The sequence below is a fragment of the Rhinatrema bivittatum genome, chromosome 18 (assembly GCF_901001135.1).
Source record: "Rhinatrema bivittatum chromosome 18, aRhiBiv1.1, whole genome shotgun sequence".
Taxonomy (NCBI): Eukaryota; Metazoa; Chordata; class Amphibia; order Gymnophiona; family Rhinatrematidae; genus Rhinatrema; species Rhinatrema bivittatum.
In genome coordinates, this window is record NC_042632.1 from 50584394 (window position 1) to 50604467 (window position 20074).

The 20074-nt window shown below is 47.1% G+C and overlaps 1 protein-coding gene across 7 annotated transcripts in view; it reads right to left on the reverse strand.

Annotated features, from left to right (window-relative positions):
• SEPTIN8 (septin 8) overlaps window positions 1–20074 on the reverse strand; it is a 58577-nt gene that overhangs the window by 14512 nt on the left and 23991 nt on the right. For all 7 annotated transcript variants that reach the window (XM_029584105.1, XM_029584104.1, XM_029584102.1 and 4 more), the window contains exons 3-9: window positions 19082–19277; window positions 15334–15520; window positions 11450–11611; window positions 6881–6977; window positions 5997–6165; window positions 5166–5298; window positions 2684–2874 (exon numbers count right to left, since the gene is read on the reverse strand). In XM_029584105.1, coding sequence (XP_029439965.1) covers window positions 2684–2874; window positions 5166–5298; window positions 5997–6165; window positions 6881–6977; window positions 11450–11611; window positions 15334–15520; window positions 19082–19277 — 1135 coding nt within the window. The remainder of the gene's footprint in view (window positions 1–2683; window positions 2875–5165; window positions 5299–5996; window positions 6166–6880; window positions 6978–11449; window positions 11612–15333; window positions 15521–19081; window positions 19278–20074) is intronic.

Below are 20074 nucleotides of genomic sequence, written 5' to 3' on the forward strand. Positions count from 1 at the left end.
ATTGTGGCCAATGGTCACCTGGCAAGTAGTCACAGGGGTCACTTCTACATTGGCCGTTTCAGCAGCAGTCGCAAGAGCCGAAGCCGAGACTCCTATGCAGGACAGTACTGCCCGGCAAGGTCATAAGGTCATGGGACCACCGGGTCAGTGCCACCACCGCTCTCTCCCGCCCCGAAAAATTCCCAGAACTAAACTGAAAATGAAGCTCCCCGACTATATTTTCTGGGCTGCTAATCGATTCTCGCTCTTGCTTTGGGCCAAGGCACACACGGTCTCTGCCTTTCGTTTTGTATGGTCCCTGCTCTAAAAGATAAGAGGCAAAATTTTGTTTTCAAAAAATGACTTCTTGATCACATGGGGTTTAACTAACAGAGCATTTTGAGTGGTTTTAACATCGACTACTGAAGCACATTTGGGATTAAACATTTCTTTGAAGTGGTTTTGGGTTTTTTTTTTTTTGGCATGTCATGATTTTTCATTAACACTTTTTTTTCGGTGAAAGGTGATGTACCATTGGGGATGAACTACTGGTTTTCACTTCTATTTTATGTAAAATAAAATGTTGGGTGCTCCATTTAACATATTGATCAAGCAACCCTTATGTTTTTAATGATGGCTATAAGAGCTGGCTGTTTAAAAAAGCTTTCCCGGACACCGATTAATTCTATTCAGCCAGATTCTACCACTTCCACATGTAAAAATGTTATTACTAATGTAAATACCTATACCTAATGTTATTCTCTCCCTTTCCTTCTCTCCTCCCAGTTCTTTTACCTTGTTATTTGTAACTGCTTCCTTCTACACAAATAGGTTATTGAATTGTTCACTGTACACCCCTGTTATATGTAAACCGGCATGATGTGTTTGCAACATGAATGCCGGTATATAAAAATTTTAAATAAATAAATAAATAAATAAGTTTATTCTGCTAATTTTCAACCCCATTGCTTTTCTGTGCTCTGCCATTACTGTCTAATTGGCACCGCACAGGCACCAGTCTGTGTCCTGGTTATTGCTTGCACCTTATCATCCCCAGAGCATGAAACAAAGCAGCCTTCAGCTTTGGATAACTGGGCCGTGCCATCAGCACCAGTATATTGGCTGCACTGATCAGGATGTGAAACAGGTCCAGAAAGCAAAACAGATCCTGTAATTTGACTAGCGCTGAGCACCGGACACATGCAGAGATTATCACTAGAGCAGGGACCTCTCCTTCCACCCGACAGGGAAACACAGTCACTTACCTTCTGCTTGTGTGTTTAACAGAATGCACCCTCCCCCTCCCTTAAATTAAGCTATCTGCCAACAATATGGAAAGCTGTGGCCCGGACTCAAGAGAGGAATAGCGGAAAACTCTTGATATAATGAGGCAACACGCTCAGTATTCCATTTTATACCACCACTGCCCCAATAACCACCTCTGTAGCCATGACTGAAAACTACAGTGGCTTGACACAGGTGGTCTCATTTTTTGGATGCCCGCATTTAAATCCAGTTTGTCTCCCAAACGATCAGCTCAGCTTAGCTTACAGCCCTGCTCACTTCGCCAAACCATCAAACGGCTTGGCACAATTCTGCAAACTCGTCACACTCTGTGTGGGAGAACCCAGAACGGATGGAGCAGGGGCGTTGTAATGGCCAAGCTGTCAGGGGAAGCTCGCTGGCACAACGCCCATCTCCGCTCAGCACAAGCAGCTGTGGGTTCATCCAGTTTTAAAATTAGAAGAGTAAGCAGTTAATATAATGCAATCAGAACGTTCAGATTCCAAACGATGATGCTCAAAATAAGCTCCTGTTTACAAGTTAAACCAACAATTCAATTGCTATTTAATGTTAAGGTCATCAACACATCTGCTGCTATGCTGCCTAAAATTCTTCAGCCCTGTTCCCCATTCATTTTAGGATGAAATGGTTTCATCCTTTCCAGCAGTTCCAGTCCTAGAAGTGGTACTTTACTCATCAGAATAGGGGAACGCACCCCGTTAATCAAACTTTCTTGGAGTGAGCTAAGGGCTCTGAATGCTATGGGGCTGCCAGGCATTTGTTGACGGTCAAACCATAACCAATTCATTCTGTGGAGCCTCAGATGTGAGCCCAGACTGGCACAGATTTGACTTACCTCTAAACATTTTTGGGACTAGTTCTAAACTCAACTCTTCTGCTCATCCTTAACTTAAAAATAAAATAAAATAAAATAAATAAATAAATAAAAAAATAAATGTGGAACGTCAGACTTTGGCAGCCATCTTTCAGAGGTACAGGTTTCCCCTGCATCCTCAGTTTCCTCCTGGGAGAATGGAGGATGGGGCCTCCTGTACTACCTACTAGCTAGGAGGAGGTTTGAATGGGCTGCAGCTTTCTAGTCCAAGATGGAGGGTGGGGTCTCTGCGCTACCCACACTTGATAGTTCTTATGATGTTCGAAAGGATGAGGTGGCCACAGCCTACATCTCAGCACAAGGAGTAACTCAAATCTGTTATAACTAAATCTGATTTAAGAGTTTAAACTCGGCACCCATCCTAAAGCCCAACCGATTTAGTAAAACAGTTTTTAAGGCTTTTCGACATTTAGGTATAAAACCTTTCTAATTTAAGGACATATCTGGCAAAGGAAACGTTAGCTCAGTCTTAACAAGCAATCCCTGAGAAAAATAAGAAAAAAAAAAAAGTGATGCCAGCCTTACTTCTTCCTGTCTTTCTCTTTCTTCAGCAGCTGCTGCGAAGATGCCTGCAGGGACTGCGACTGCAGGGTCTCCACCGCCATCTTCCGTCTGTTGAAGGCGTTCGTCTCTTCCTCCAGCTCTTTCCTCTTCTCCTCCACCTTACGCTTCTCTTCCTGGTGTATCCTCTTCAGGTGCTCAAACTTCTCCTGCAGCTGGAAGGGAAAGCGCACAGGGGTCACGCTGCCATACGCGTGGGAACCGCTGCGGGCAGCGCTCGATGGCCCAGCCACGTTTCCGTGGAGAGGGCGCCAAACTGCGCTCTGCAGAATTCAGTCCCCGGGAGGCAGTTTTATCACTGCTTACTCTATATGCAGGGGGGGAAAAGGGAGCCATAAAAATTTAAACCTGCCTGCACATAACTTACTGTCCTCAGAGATCTTCTCAACCAGCAGACGCAAATATATGAACCTCACAGTTCTCATTGTCTCCTTTCACAGTAATAAAAAAAAAAAAGTGCCTACAGGTCTCCCTTACTGTTTCACTATTAAATCTAATAAATCACCTCTGATTATATGCGAGAATTCATTACACATTTTAAATAAAATGATGAACCATGATCGGTAACAGAGTTTCAAATATAAATCGCCTCTCTGCTCTCATGCGATCACAAGAGGGAGCTGCAGCTCCAGGTTGTACTGGGTTGCAGCAATTCCCTGCCACTTCCTTTGCCTGTTGTGTTCCTGGTGCTGCTCATTCCTCGCTTTACACTGGAAATCTTTCCCCCCGACGGTTGTGAGATCGTGTGCAGCTTATCGCCGGGATCAACCGCGTTTGCGACAAATGACTAGGGCCAAGCTGCTTCTGGTTTTACCACACAGCACCCCTAGACCTGGACTAATCCACATCGAGATCAACTTGGGAAACGTTTACAAAATAAATCACCATTATGGATCTGTGTGCATGAGATATTTGCATACAAGGGAGGCAGTGCATGCACATTCATTGTGGATATCCTGAAAACCAGGCCTGGAGCTGCCTACCCCTGCTATAGAGCGCACCAGATAAGCCTAGCACCGTACAGAGACGCACCGAGAGCGACCTTACTCCTTACAATGTAATCAAGACACACAAAATACAAATGAGAGGTTTTGAGCTAAAACATCCAAGCCATGACGCAGAAGAATTAATGTGCACATGAGTGCAATTAAAATGAATATTTAGTATCATGAAATACGTAGGAGCTGTAGACATTTAAAGAGGAACTCCGGTTAGGTATATTTAGAGAGCTTAGTTTTCAGTTTTTATTTTAATTTTTCCAAGGAATTTATCAGCGTTTATTAAACAAGAGCAAAAAAATCCCAGAAGAAATCAAAGGAAATAAATGACATTTTTCCCAGGTAAATATTTTAGTTTTTAATCGTTTTTGTTTTGAAATTCCTGGGAACAATAAAATAAAAACTGAAAACAAAAAGGTCCCTACGGATATCGTTCGTAACCATCCCGGTCCCGCTGGCTCGTCCCACACCCCAGGCCCTTCTGGGGAAATCTGCTTCTCGCCACCGGCGTGAATCCCCGCAAGCCGCCACTGTTCCAGCAGAGCCATCGGGATTTGTTTTTGAGGGGCCCAGGGGAAGGTGGTCTTCATCTGGTTTGCTTTTTACAAAACGGATTTATCGGTTTGAAACACCCCTGATCGCCTTTTCATAAACTCTTCCTGCGCAGGCAGCTCCCAAAGTAGCAGAAGCCCCCAGTTTTATAAATAACCGTTAAGCGATAAGTGCGGGGGCTCGATGGGGGGAGGGGACAGGGGGTTAATCTTAGGGGTTTGCAGCAGTTTTCAAAGTAAAAGCGCAGATGGACTTTAACCTTGAAACTACTGCTCCCTCTTCGGATATTTTATCCATTTTTTTTTTTTTATGGGGAAAACACACTACACGTAGATTTTAAGACATGATCTACCCGTGCCCGCCTCTCTTTCCCCAAACTATACCTGCCCCGGGAACCCCAGCTCTCTATGTGGCTACGTGCCACACCTTCTGGGTCTTCAGATGATCGATTTACGTGACTTAATGGCATCAAGAATCGACCTCAAAAAAAAAAAAAAAAAGGCCCACAGGCTATTTCCCCATTTTGATCCGGAAGCAGATGTGCCACGTTAAAAGTTGGGGCCTGCTGTGACTGACAGTCAGATAGGGCCTGCGACAACTTCTTGGGAAAAAAAAACCAACACATACACAGAATTTCAATTTAGTTTGAAAAACCGTGTTAGCACCCAGCTACCAACATGAAAATGTATAAAACAGGCAGCCAGCTGCAATTTTATTTTCTTGTAAGCGTGAATAACCCCTTCCAGGAGCAAAGGAAGCAGCGATCAAAGACAAACTGCATGCGGGGGTTGGAAGGACAGATTTACCCACCCCGTGCTGAGAAGCGTTTGGGTTACCTCTCAGGGGGGCAGCCAGAGGATATAAACCCCCCTGGGCAGGGGCTTTGCCACACCTACCTCCCTTTCTCGCTCCTTCAGTTCCGATTCAGTCTCCTTGACTTTGCTCACAAACATCTGTCTCATCTCCTCCTCTTTCCTCTGCAGATCGCTTAGGAATTCTTTCCTTTTGGCCTCGTACGTTTCTTGAAGGCTGCGAATGCAACACAGGAGCAAACTAGAAGCCTTGCTGGAGGACGCTCTCAACCTGACTAACCTGCTATAGCAAGAGGAAGCCGGGGGTAGTCCCCGCTCCACCCCCAAAAATAAAACATGGCTACTACTTGTACCCCCTGTCTAGGCTCCAGAAACACGACAGCACCCAGAATGGACGGACTGTCAGGGCCATTAGCCCTTTTTCACACATCCCAATAACAAATACTGCCATAGTATTAATGAAGAACTCTCGGGAGTACTCCCAGTAACTTTGAGCCTATCCCTATCGTGCGGGAACCATGAATGGTTCTGACACCTGGAGAACGCACAGATGACTACTTCCCTTGATAAAGGTATATGCAGAACCCTACTGCGTTATAACATGGTATCAACCAGGGAACAGCATGGGCAGCTTGGCACGTCTGCATGAAGCTTTTACTTATTAACCATAGTGCCGAAAGTGTACATGGCACTGTACATGGCAAAACACAAATAATCCCAGTCAGGGTGATACAGTAGGCCAACATCTCTAATGTCTCCCCTTCAAATCAATTAGTGCCTTGCCCGTAGCAATATCTGACCCGAACCAGTAGCTGACCGGTTCTTTCCAATTCCCAAGGGAGGAGATGCCAGAGCATCTCACAAGTTAAACCCAGAATTACAATGGAAGGTGGACAGCAGGGCCCAACGCGCTACCTGAATGGCTGGTTGTCAGGATCTGTGTCTTTGAACCCCATCTCCTCCAGTTTGCATCTCCTGTACAGCTCGTAGTGCCGGCTGTGAGTTTGCTCTCGAAGATCTTCCATGTTGACTCGAATAAGCATTTCTCGCAGCTTGACAAAATCACAGTGACTCTCATTCTCCACTGTTTAATCAAAAATAAATAAAGTCAACTCGGCAAGTCATAGCCAAAGACAGCACACCCTGCTGGTCATAGCGACAACTCAAAGAGGTGCCCTGCCCATGACCTTTCATCCTGAAGCCATTTCCTAGTAAATGAAGATTATCCAAGTTGGGTGGCATAAGTTTACACACTTGGGGATTCATTCCCTTTCTGGACAAGTCCTGATGCTCTCACATGAATTAGGCTGGAAGGGCAAACAACAGTTTGTACCCAAACCCATCTCAGCAGGGAAAATAAATTCTTCAGAACAATCTTGTGTGTGTGGCTTTATGAAATTATACTGGGCAAGCCTGAATAACCAACTCCATCTTATCTTTCTAGTTTCACACTCCATGGATAAATGAACCACTGGTCCATAATACAGCAATCATTTGCTCCAGAACATGTTTGACACCCAATGGAGTTTGACTGTCAGCAAGGCCAGGTGCAAACACAGAGAGACCTCAGCACTATGCGACCCAACATGGTGAAAGAATTTATCACATGGTTAGGAGACTGGCGATTTCCCTGATCATGAGAGCGACAGCTTGGAAACATCTCCCACCAATACAAGAGGCCTCAGGAAATGTTAAAACAAAAATGTACTACCGGTTCTGAATGTCATGAGCATTATCACCCCCCACCACCACCGTCCACAGTTCCTCATGCTAAATTTCTGGGTACGCTGGAAACTCACCTTGCACAACCCCCCAGGGATACTGTCTCGCTCTCACAAGTTTATTCCCCACTTTCACCTCCTCTGTGCTTCCAACCACAGCAAACGGTAGATGAGCCTGCAAGGAGAAAGGCCACGATCATCGCACCTCATCCGAAAGCCTTAATCTCATGTGGACACAGCTCTTGTGCCAGGACAACTGCATTATAAATAACCTGGCATTCACACGAATGCTTTTATTGCCAGTCCCGTGGGGACTGGATAAAGTAACGCCTCGATCGCTACAATGCACTGGAAACGTCTTTGTCAAATGCGGATCCTCGCGTTCTTCGCACAGCAGCCACCAAAGTCATTTATACTTTGCACGAAAGTTAAAACCTAAAAAAAATAAAAGGCACCGGGAGGGCCTGATTTCTTATCTATTGGAACAGACTGCATGCATCACCTTCTAGGGCAGCGCTTCTCACCCGGTGCTTGGCGCCACACTCGTGGGTCGCCAAGCACCGGGTAGTGGGTCGCGTGCTCCGGGTCTCTCCCGCTGCTCTTCCTTCCCCGCTGCCGTTGCCGCCGGGCTATCAGCGCGTTCAAGCCCAGCGGGAACGGCAGCGGCGCTAAAAGAAGCTGTGGCACTCGTGGCTGGGCCTTTTCTTCTTCCCGCGCCCCCCCCCCTCGTGACCCGGAACAGGAAGTGATGTGCGCGGGAAGGAGAAAGAGCCGGCCCGTGCAGCGTGATAAAGTAGCAGCGGCAGCAGCGTCATCGGCCCCCGGGCAATGGAAGCAGCCGGTAATCAAGAAAGGAGAGAGAGAGCAGCAGGAGCCTCCCGCGGCCGATGGGATTCTACTTTCTTGGCCTGCGGGGGCTGGAGGAGGAGGAGGAGGAGGCTGCTGCAGTTTCCATTTGTGCTCCGGGGGGTGGGAAGGAAGTGAGTGAGAGAAAGAAGCAGCCAGCCTGCGAGTGATTGAGAGCAGGTGTGTGAGTGAGAGAAACTGGTCAGAGAGCTGATGTGGTGTAAATGTGAGAGACAAGGAAAGTGACTGCTCAGGGAGATGACTGATGTGTATGTGAGAGTGGGAGACATTAATGACTGATGTGTGTGTGTGAGAGACAATGAAAGTGACTGCTCAGGGAGATGACTGATGGGTATGTGAGAGTGGGAGACATTAATGACTGATGTGTGTGTGTGTGTGTGTGTGTGTGAGAGAGAGAAAAAGCATGGAAGTGAGAAGTCTGGGTATGTGAGAAAGCATGGGAGTGAGAAGCCTGATTATGTGAGAGAAAGAGCATGGGAGTGGGAAGCCTGTGTGTGTGTGCATGCATGAGGGCGAGAGACTGGTTGGTAAGGTGACGGGGTGTGTGAGAGAAAGAGACTGGTGTGTGTGAATATGAGAGAAAGAATGTGATTCAGGGAATGAGAAGCCTGTGCAGTGGAGAGCGAGCATGGAAATGAGAGAGAGACTGGTGTGTGTGTGTGTGTGTGTGTGTGTGTATATGTATGTGTGTGTGTATGTATGTGTGTGTAACAGAGAAAGTGATTATGGGAATGAGAAGCCTGTGCATGTGAAGAGAGTGAACATGGGAGTGAGAAACCTGGGTGTGTGTGAGACACAGCATGTGAGGGAGAAGCCTGTATATGTAAGACAGAACATGGAAGTGGGAAGCCTGTGTGTGTATGCATGAGAGAGATCAGGTGATTGGTGTGGGTGTGTGTGTGAAAGAAAGTGATTATGGGAATGCGAAGCCTGTGCATGTGAAGAGAGTGAGCATGGGAGTGAGAAACCTGGGTGTGTGTGAGACACAGCATAGGAGTGAGAAGCCTGTATATCTGAAAGAACATGGGAGTGGGAAGCCTGTGTGTGTGTGTATGCATGAGAGAGATCAGGTGACTGGTGTGTGTGTGTGAGAGAGAGAAAGAAAGTGATTATAGAAATGAGAAGCCTGTGCATGTGGAGAGAACAAGCATGGGAGACTGGTGAATGTGTGTGAGACAGAGAAAGTGATTATGAGAGTGAGAAGCCTGTATATGTAAGTAGAACACGGGAGTGGGAAGCCTGTGTGTGTGTATGGCATGAGAGAAACTGTTCAGGAAGGTGACTGGTGTGTGTGTCAAAGACTGGGAGATGATTAGTGTGTGAGAGACAGAAACTGGTCATGGGGGCATGACTGGTATGGTGTGTGTGTGTGAGAGACATGGGCATTAAGGAAGAGGACCATGAGTATAGAGCTTAGCCTCTACTGCTGCTTCTGCTGTGTGCTACGGCCTGCATGGAAGAGGAGCAGGAGAGCTGCTGGAGGGGGTAAGTAAAGGTGGCTTTTTAAGTTTATTTTTCTTGATTGACTGCCATTTTAATTATTTAATATTATGTGATGTGTCTGCTTTTTTTGAAATATTTTATTGGTGTTTGGAGAATTTTTAAATAGTTTTTAATAGTTTTTAATTGTTGGATGTTATTCTGTTCATAGCTATTTAGAAACATTTATTCTGCTTATTAGTATAGTTTTACAATTATTTCTGTGTGGGGATCTATAGCTGCTTGCTAGTTCTGTTTTCCTAATAAGAGGTGTATTGGTTTTTAGGGCCTGATTTAATATTTATATTGTTGCCTTTTCATAGATAGGGTTGCTCCTATTTGAGTGTATTCCATAATACAAGTGTTAAATGTGTGTGGATTAGTTTATGTGCATTACTACAGATCCTGGGAGTATGTTAGGTCGGTTCTGTGTCTGTTACCGAGATGAAATATTTTACTAGCATGTAAGAGTTTTATCAGTCTTATTTGTTGTGTTTTCTCAAGAGGACATGCATTGGTGGTAAACTGCTGTCTTTTCATAAGTAGGGCTATTGAGCCTGGAAGTAGAAGGAGTTTGAGTTGCTGTTACTGAGATGACACCAGAACCAGAATATCTTTTTTGTAGGGTTAGTTGTATGGGGAATGTCATAATTCTGCTTTACATCCATTATTGTGGGTCAGGGGGGTTCCCGTGGATGCAAACTGAACTTTTATATCTAGCCCCGTGACGATCATGGGTCAGTGTGTCACGCATGTGAGAACCATCTGTCAGGTGTGTCCCGACAGAAAAAAGGTTGAGAACCACTGTTCTAGGGTAACCACTGGATATGAGCTCAAATGGTGGAGTTGGGGGGGGGGAGGTTATTTTATGGTTGTTTATGTTTTTTTTTTAAATTTATTTATTGTAATTTATTTTTGTTTTATGTTAGATTTGTGAACCACTCTGGCCAGATCTGGTATCTGTTGCGTGGTACAAAAAAAGGGGGTTACAGCTCGGGACGGTGCTACAGAGCAGTGCGACTCAGCTCATTTTAGAGCCCGATGTCATAATCATGGATGTGGGAGGGGGAGGGGAGTGAGGCCAGAAAGGACACATAATTCAACTTCCTCTCCTGGGAGTCTCGTCATTGGGATAAACGGGCTGTTGGAAAGGAGGAGGCTATGCTGCTGGGGATAAGGGCCAGTGGCTACCGCGGCATGAAAGTCCATGGCCCCCCTAGCCTCAGGCATCTTCCAATCCCAGTGAATACTGGCCAGCTTTAAAGGAAAGGAGCCAGCCCTTCCTCCCCCCCTGCAAAAGGATACCAGAGCTCTAGAGATCCTCACATGAGGACAAAAAAATATTTACAAGGCTCTCTGGACTCAAAGCCCGTGTTCTGCCTTTTCTTCTCTTTAATAATTGCTGGGATATCAGCATGAGAAAGTTTATTTTGTTCGTTGCTTTACATATTTAGGAAACAGAACTGCGCCTCCAGCCAAAGTTTGGAGGAGCTCTGTCTGACCGTACAAATGCCCTTGGGTGTTTAGTTTGTAAGAAGCAGTCACCAGCTGCAAACCAAAAATATTTCTGTCTATATTTGTAGTTTCTTGTTTCCATCTCTAAATGCAAGGGGCCTTTTGACTTGTGGGCTTTAGTTCCCCTCGGCTCAGGCCTCAGATGAGCTCAGTGGACAATTATTTGGCCCTGTGGGGTTTGTTTGTATTTTTTAAATCTGTATTTATTTAGTTTTTAAATTATTATTGGCCTTGCTTCAGTAATGTAAAGTGATACTGAACAGCTCGGCAAGGGGGAAGATTAAAAAATCTCTAGGAAAGACAAATCTAGTTTTATCCATTACCCTTCTTCTAGCCTTGGCTATTTTGCTTAACCATCTGAAAATTTTAGGGCAAAACGACCAACACTCATTGCTCGTCTTAGCTGCTACTTGTAGCTACAAAAATAAACTCAAGAGTTTCATCAGAAATGGTCTGGCAGGTTGAGCCAATCCTCTTGCCTCAATCTGCATCTCCATCGCTGCACCACAGTGGAAAAGCGATAATAAAATTCTCAGCTTCCCATTTTACCATCCCTGACTCCAACACGGCATCACATTACTGGTCAACCAATAAGGCCTCGGTCTGTCCCGTCGGCCTGGTGGCTCCTGCCTGCGGAGTCACTGCTGACCCTTCCGCTTCCCACTGACCTCTTCAGCCTATCAAACTTTTCCTTCATTTCCATTTTGTTTTGCTCACTCGCTTACTAAAAAAAAGAAAAACACATGAAAACACTTTTCCAAGCAAAGCACAAGCAACATTGCTCACGTTCATGACAGAATTGATCTCGGTGACCGCATCGTCGTCCGTGGGGAACTGGTAGATCTGCACGCCGTTGCTCACCAGCTCGCTCATGATCTTGATCTTGAACTTGTGCAGCTCACTTTTGGAGATTGTGTCTGCTTTGGCGATTATGGGGATAATATTCACCTACAAGGAGGAGGAGAGATCGGTCAGAGGAAGAACTGCCCTGCACTGGAAATAGCCAAAAGCAAAATAAAAAAACCGTAGCCTTCTGAATAAGTAACACGGAATCACTTCTGCCCCCTGAAACTCCTGGACCTGCGATGGGAGAAGAGATGCGGGGCAGGCCGGTTTAAATTGTGTTTTGTCAGAGGGGCTGAGAATCGCGGACCTTTTGGCTCTTTCATTATTTTTTTAAGAAATTGAGAGAGTTAACGACTGGGGAACAAAGTGGTCAAACTGTGCGAGGGTCAGGCCAGCGAGGGAGGCAGGAAGTGCAGGGGCCGGGACAGCGACGGGGTGGTCAGCGCGCGCTGAAGTCTGGGTGGGGAGGCAGAGTGTGGTGGGGGCTGGGCTTCTGAGACGAGAAGGGTGGAACGGAGACCCGGGGAAGGAGGTCAAGAGAGTGCAGGAGTGCTGTAGTGAAGGGAAAGCAGTGCTAGAGAGGGACAATGAATAGGATCCTCCGGGAAGCTTCACCGGGCCTCAGCTAGTAAAACTGAAATATTACTACTAATAGCTCTGCAGTCAGGGCTTGCATACGTAGGAAGCTCCCAATTCCAACCACTAATGAGACTCTCTGCACATCTGAACCACAAAGAGTCACATTCACGTCACTCACGGCTTTCCTGTCCCCTTCTCGCCTACCTTGTTAGTTACTTTTTGGCAGTGCTTCTCTAACCTGTTCGACTGACTCCACATGCAGTTAGGATTTCAGGAAATCACAATATGCATTCAGGAGGTGATATTTACATTCACCGGAGACCCAGTTCATTATGCAGCTTTCTCTCATGCATGCATATTCTCTGAGGAGATCCTGAGAGCCCGACTGGGCCTGCAGGCAAGAAAGACGGCAGCCAGATAAACCCACTAATGAGCTATTTAAATAAATTCCACACATCCAATAAAATCGACCATGAAAACCAGGTTAGTGTCCTTACTGCATATTTGCATAACTTAGCACTACAATGTATTCTCCTTAAACGTCCTGCAAGTTTTATGCCAAAACAGAACCCACACTGGGAGCTTCTTTCAAGATCCTCGGACACAATGTAGTTTTCTCGAAGAACAGAGCCATTTTCTGTTTCTGGAAGGTTCCTCCGTACCATGCAATCAATCCCAGCCCCTCTTCCACTGGCTTCAGAAAGAAACACCAGGTTCAGAGCCCCGGCTGTACCACGTGTGCGACTCTAACAGAACCAAGATCGTGCTGGTGGGCTCCATCACCACCTCCGGCTCCTTCTGGGCATCAAATCTAACGCTGCCAAACCAGCTCAGGAACCGTGGAAGGCTTCTGGATTCCAAAACACACAAAACCAAAACAATCCTGAGAAGGCATCTCCCCTCCCAGTACCAAAAGGGTCCCGGTCCTGCATCAGTGATTTAACTGGAATTTTATACCTAACCATTGCCAGCCATTACACTACCATAGGGTGCACTTTTAGCTATTTTAACCCCAGACAGGTTAGCATTGCTCTCCGCACGATCATTATCTCCAGAAACGATTCATGGAGGGTGCACGTCGAGGTGGACGAGAGACCGACCTTGGATTAGAAGCGACTAAAATCATGAAGCTTTCTTCCCTATACAGCCCACCCTGCCCTAAAGCACAGATCTGCTGCCCCACACAAAGGGGTCAATGCAATAAAAGGGCACCGAAAGCGGGCACTCAGTGTTCAGCACCCGATTTCCTAACGCACGCCCAGGCACCTCTCCTGGGGGCGCCATGCAATATTTAAATTAGGGGTCATGCTGCCAAGGAGGCGCCACCGCCTGGATGAACGCGCGCCTGCCGGCTCCCGCCGCCGCCGCCTGGATGAACGCGCGCCCGCCGCGCCTGAATGAACGCGCGCCCGCCGGCTCCCGCCGCGCCTGAATGAACGCACGCCCGCCGGCTCCCGCCGCTGCCGCCTGGATGAACACCTGGATGAATGCGCGCCCGCCGGCTCCCACCGCCGCCTGGATGAACGCGCGCCCGCCGGCTCCCACCACGCCTGGATGAACGCGCGCCCGCCGGCTCCCACCACGCCTGGATGAACCGGCTCCCGCCACCGCCGCCTGGATGAACGCGCGCCCGCCGGCTCCCGCCGCCGCCTGGATGAATGCGCTCCCACCTCGATGACCGCCCGCCCGCGTGGAGATGGGGGATTCGGAAAGTGACCATCTAAGGTGTTTATAACAACTTTACCAAAAGCGGGGCTCGCTGCAAATGTTAGTATATATGTATCTAGCATTATTGTTTTAAGTTCATTTAAGGAATCGCATGTGTAGTGCAATGATTCACAATATCATTTTAAAAAAAGGGGGGGGGGCTAGCCGACAATAATAAAATAGACATGGACAGTAAATAAGAGATTAAAAGCTGCCCTTTCCTATATTTAATGCCCAGGGCTTAATGGCGCCAATATAATTCTTAATGTTTTTGAATTTTGATTTGGAAAAAGTATCCCGATTTTGAAATCTGACGCTTAGAGTTTTTCAAGTGGCAATACAGAGTCCCATTTTAGGTTTTCTTTTGTGGGAAAGTTTGCAGTCTACCCTTAACCCTTGCCTCTAACGCAGGGGTAGGGGTAGGCGGTAAGTTAGCAGGTTAAACGCGGGGCAAAATGGCAGGGTAAAATAGCGATAGTTGGGGCGTTACTGTATGGGAGGGAATAGCTAATTCGATCGTTTACATCTGATATACATGCCGCGTGCGGAAGGGGTTACCCGGGGATTTAAAGAGGCGGTAAGGATGGATTAAAGGGGATAGTGTATCGCGGGTTGGACTAACGCGGCCGAAAAGTGAGTAGAAAGCAGGTTAGGAGCAGGGTAACCACGGCCCCACGTTACTTTATTGAGCTGTGTATCTTTTCCTCTCTCTCACTTCTGCCCCATTCCCAGTCCCTCCCAGCACAGTGAGCCCAGTCTGACCTTCCCTGCTGGGAGCTGCCCCTACGTGGGGAGAAGGGAGCCTGCTCAGAACTGCTGGGATGCTGAAATATCACAAGCACCACCTCTGCAGGCCTCGTTCACGGCATTTCAGTGCCAGCTGGTTACAGTTCAATTCACCCGGCCTATTCAACAGTTAGACGCCCTTTCTAGCTCTCAAGCCACCAAAGCCCTGGAATCTAGGGGGGTCATTCAGATATATTTTTTTAAAAAGCCCCTCACTCCCATTTCAAATGCATTTGCTCACATACATTTCAAACTCAGCTGAGGAGATGCTAGTAAGGACTGCCATAGTCCCTGTACTCACTCTCTTCCCAATATCAAGACGGTAAAACCACTCTCCTATGCAACCTTTTATGATAATTTTAGTCTAATTATGACAATAAGCAGGGAGATTCTGCAGCCTCCTTCCCCCACTTCCCTTAAACTCATGTAAGTGAACACAACATTTGCTAAGAAGACTTGGTGGTAGACTAAGAGATACAATATTTTTAAAGGAAGCAAATCCAGCACCCAAGAGCATACAAGAGACATTAACCATGGTCAGGAGCACGTCCTCCTCTCACTCACTGTGTGCTGGTATCCAAATACAGAACCCGCCTCTCAGCACTCAAAATGCTTACGGCATCAGAGAGCTACTTAGGACATAGGGAGAATGGCTGCCTAATCCTTTCCAAAAGGAATACGTGCATTCACCATACAGAGCAGGGTCAGCATCCCTACAACAGAGCCAGGATGATGGTTGCAGATCATAATACCTTGCTGTCTAGCTTTTTCATGGTCACCAAATCCAGAGACTTGAGGGAGTGTCCAGTCGGGGTGATGAAGTAAAGGCAGACGTGGATTCTTGAGTCATGGTAGTCGAAGAGAGAACGTCGAATTTTCAGCTCCTCCTGCAGGTAGTTTTCAAACTGCGTGTCAATGTAATCCACTACCGGCCTGTAACTAGAAAGATAAGGATACGAAGCAGTTGAATGGTCTGATCAAAAAAGTTAATTGTAGAGCTCTAACAGAAGCAGATTTCTATCTTAAAACATAGTCAGACAACACACACACACACACACACACACACACACGGAATGACAAAGCAGAGGTGGTGATCAGGAGCAGAATACGTGAGGCATCACAGCCACAGAGGAACTTGGAGGAACTGTACTATGAGTTATTACAGAGCAGAAAAAAAGCAAGCACGTTTCTCACACAGGATGTCAGATTATAGGGAAAATGCCAGCTAGGCAGATGGTGTATTATCAAAAACCCGAGGAAGGATTTCCAGTTCAATTACTCTGGGAAGCTTGACAAGATTTTCAGCCAAAGGCACAAATGAACTCTTAGACACTAGAAGACACAGGAAAAGCTGTTTGAAGCTTTCCTGACAATCGTGGAAGAAGAAGCCACATTGAATTCCAGAACTCGCCTCTGGCTCACAGAAGCCACAAAAAGGCATACAACGGCTGAGAGTTCCGAAGACAGACAACAGTACTGGCGAGAACTGGAGAAATTACTTATCTGATAATTTCGTAAGGGTGGCCGGTGGTGCTTCACCCCTTGTGAAAAATGGGCCATATCCGGATGAGCCGACAGGCGGGTCCCCTTCACCTTGCCCATGAAACAGGAGAGCGCTGCTACCTGGACTTCAAGGAGTCAAGGGTCAAACCATTAGTCAAGCCGTCCTGCAAAAATTCCAGAATTGGTGGGATTTTGACCATCCAAGGGGAAACACCTTTTTCCTCGTACCTGGCCTCAAATACTCTCCAGACTCGCACATACGCTAGGGACATAGAGAACTTCCACGCGTGGAGTAAGGTGGAAATTACTGCCGCTGAATATCCTCGCTTCATCAGGCGAGCCCTCTCAAGGGCTAGACTGTATGACAGAATTGAGTAATATCCTTGAAGACCCTGCCCCTGCTGTAGCAGGTCCCTGTGAGGTGGGAAGCACAAGGGGGGTCTCCACCAAGAATCTCCACATGTCTGCATACCACGGATGCCTGGGCCAATCTGGAGATACTAGTAGGACTAATCCCCTGTGGCGCTCGATTCTGCGAATGACCCTGCCTAGGAGGGGCCATGGAGGGAAGGCGTATAGCAACTCCTCTTCCAGCCAGGTCTGAATGACAGTGTCAGTTCCCAGGGTCAACTGATCTCTTCTGTGACTGAAGAATCAGGTCGATAGACGGGAGACCCCAGCGATCTACTACCAGCTGAAAGGCTTTGGCCAACAACACCCACTCTCCTGGATCCAGACTCTCCCTGCTTAGAAAAGTCTGCTCTGATGTTGGCTTTTCCTGCGATGGGAGAGGCTGAGATCATCTGTAGATGTATTTCCGCCCATTCCATAAGGATATTTATCTCCTGTGACACTTGCTGACTTTTGGTTCCTCCATGGCAGTTGAGGTAGGCTACCCTTGTTGCATTGTCCGACATTTCATGGACCACTTGACCCTCGAGTATGTGGCTGAATTGTAGACATGCAATCTGACTGCCCAGGCGGTTTATGTTCCAGAGGGCCTCTTCTTGGTCCAACACCCCTGGGCCGTCAGTTCCTGACAGTGAATTCCCCAGCCCTGGAGGCTCACATCTGTTGTGAGGACCAGTCAGTTCGTAGGGGACAGGGGTGTACCTCTGCCCAGATGAGCTTCCGACAGCCACTACTGGAGTCAAGAACATACTTCCATCGATAAGTGGAGGTGAATCGAATAGTCTTGAGAAAGTGGGTTCCAAAGTGACAGCAAGGCGCACTGAAGTGGACGCATATATGGACTCACCCATGGCACTACTTCCAAAGTTGCCACCATCAAACAGAGGACTTCAAGATACTCCCAATGGTGTGGAACTATCATGTTCATCAACAGACACACTTGGGACATAAACTTCCTTCCGTGTGGTCAGGAGGAAGACATTGCCCTGCTTGGTGTCGAACTGGACTCCCAGATTTTCCAAGGACTGGGAGGATTTGAGGCTGCTTTTGTCCAGGTTTATGATCCAACCGAGTTCCTGAAGCAAGGAAGTCACCCTGTTGGTCACCTGGAGTCTCTCTTCCACGGACTTTGCCCAGATCAACCAGTTGTCTAAGTACGGGTGCACCAGGATTTCCTCTTTTCTCAACTCTGCCGCTAAGATCACCATAATCTTGGAAAGTGTTCTGGGGGCAGTGTCCAGAATCAATAATGGCGACCCAGTACCACAAAGCATAGGAAACGTTGATGTTCTTGCCAGATTGGAATACGTAGGTAGGCCTTGGATAGGTTCAGGGATGTTAAGAACTCTCCTGTCTGTAAGGCCATTATCACGAAGCGTAGGGTTTCCATGCGGAAATGAATCACTCTAGATTTCAGTTGATGCTCTTGAGGTCCAACATGGGGCAAAAGGAACCTTCCTTCTTGGGTAAGATGGAATGACACCCCGTATTTGCCTGGGGTGCAGGTACTGGGATTATAGCCCTCATCCTGAGGAGCTTTAACAAGGTAGTCTCCACTGCCTGCTTCTTGTGCTGGGAGTGGCAAGGAGATATCATGAACATGTTCCGAGGAGTGCTGCAAAATTTCAGTGCATACCCTTCTTGTATGACCTCCAGTATCCATTTGGCCAAAGTGATCTCGATCCACCATTGGTAGAAGAGGGACAGTCAATCCCCTGAGGGTGGATCAGAAAAACGTCACTGGGGAGTTCAGGACGAACCTGAACTCCGACTGAGGGGTGAGAGGGCTTTGGCTGTCACTGCCGTGCTCAGCTTCCTGTACCCGCTGCCTTTCAGCTACTTCAGCAGCAAAGTCCATGCCGGGAACTGGCTACTGGACAAAAGTACATCTCTGAGGGATCTCTGAAATCGCCTCAGGAATTCTCAACTGGGGGAGGGACCTTTAGGTATCAGCACAGGAGAGCGGGGCTCAATTATTTCTCTAATTTATAAGTAGAATTTCTTCTTCCAAAAGGAACAGCAATCCCCATAGGGAAAGCATGTCTGCATCTGCTGGAGACGGAGAAATACTTAAAGGCTGAGGTCACCACAGGGATGTATCTCGAGTGACATCAGCTTTGAAATCTGACTCAGTCTCCATCTGCTGGCAGGGGAGCATAAACCCATTGGTCCTGAGTCCATCTGGCTACACTCTAGGAAACTTCTAGTTAACTTGCAATTTCCTGGCTCTCCTACTTCATCTATCTTATTCCTAGGTCTCCTCTCTTGTTTTTCTGGTTCCATATATTTTATTCCTTATAGGGTTGGCAATGCCTTGTCCCTCCTCGAGTTCAGGCTTCAGCTGTCTGTGCTCTCCCCTCCTGCTCATCTGTCAGTGTACATTACCCATGTGGGGTTCTGCACTGCATGGCCCCAATTTTAGCTGATTCACAGCACTGACAACGGTCAATCAGCCAGAGCTTTCAGACCCTTTCAAACAGTAAATACTTCCTCAGGAATTAAAATTAGTATAGAAACAAAAAGGACACCTTAATGACTGTTATCCAAAGAGCAAACCCAGGGATGAGTGCAGGGTGAATAACTTGCCTGTCTTCTTTATTGATTTGGTCCCCGAATCCCACTGTGTCCACAATTGTCAGCTTCAGATGCACATTGCTCTCCTGGAGGTCATACGTCCGTGGTCGCAAGCGGACTCCATTTTCATAATGGCTGGCTTCTTCTGTCTCGAAGGTGGTGTTGAAAAGCGTGTTCATCAATGTGGACTTCCCAATGCCAGTTTCACCTACAAACCAAAAACCAACTTGTATTAATGGTGTCCGTTTCACGGCTGCATTTCTAACATCCTCATGTGCAGCCTTCACAAGAGCCCTAAACAGGTCTGGGTCTTCGGACCCATCGTGCCCATGCAAACTGTATGCAGAGCACGCACATTTCTCTTGAACAGGCGGAAAACCAGACTTCTGGTGAAGCTCAAGAAGGCAGACAGCAGGGAGTGGTGGTGGCGATGGCCAATTTGAACTTTTGGGAAGAAAAAAATGTTAAGCATCTAGCGCCAACCTGGTGGCAAGCAGCACTGCACACCAACCTGGTGGCAAGCACTGCGCGCCACCATGCAGAGAACCTCTGCTCAATTTCCAAGCTAAGATTCTGCTCCTCGGGCTGGTGGGAGGCGAGGTCTCAGCCACCACTCAACGCCAACACCCAGTGACCAGACTTAGGGAGCTCCAGTGCAGGATCACTGTGATGGAGATATGAAAAAAATAGGGGAAACTAATTAACATAGTTGCACATGAAGGCTCCTGGCACACAGACCAATGAGGGCTGGCTCTTAAATAAATTGGAAAAAAATAATAATAAATTTCCAACCATCCAAGTTAGAAAAATCCCCATATGATCGGAAGCCAAATAATAATTAAGACCACACAATTTGTGCAGTATGAATACTCTTGGGCTGTCGATGGAAGACTTTAGTTTTATTTTAAAGAGAGACTAACCGGAGTCAGAGGGAAGAGCCACAGGTCCCTGCTTGCCCAGTTGTGACTGCACGACCGCTGCTAGCGCTCTCACAAAACAAAAACA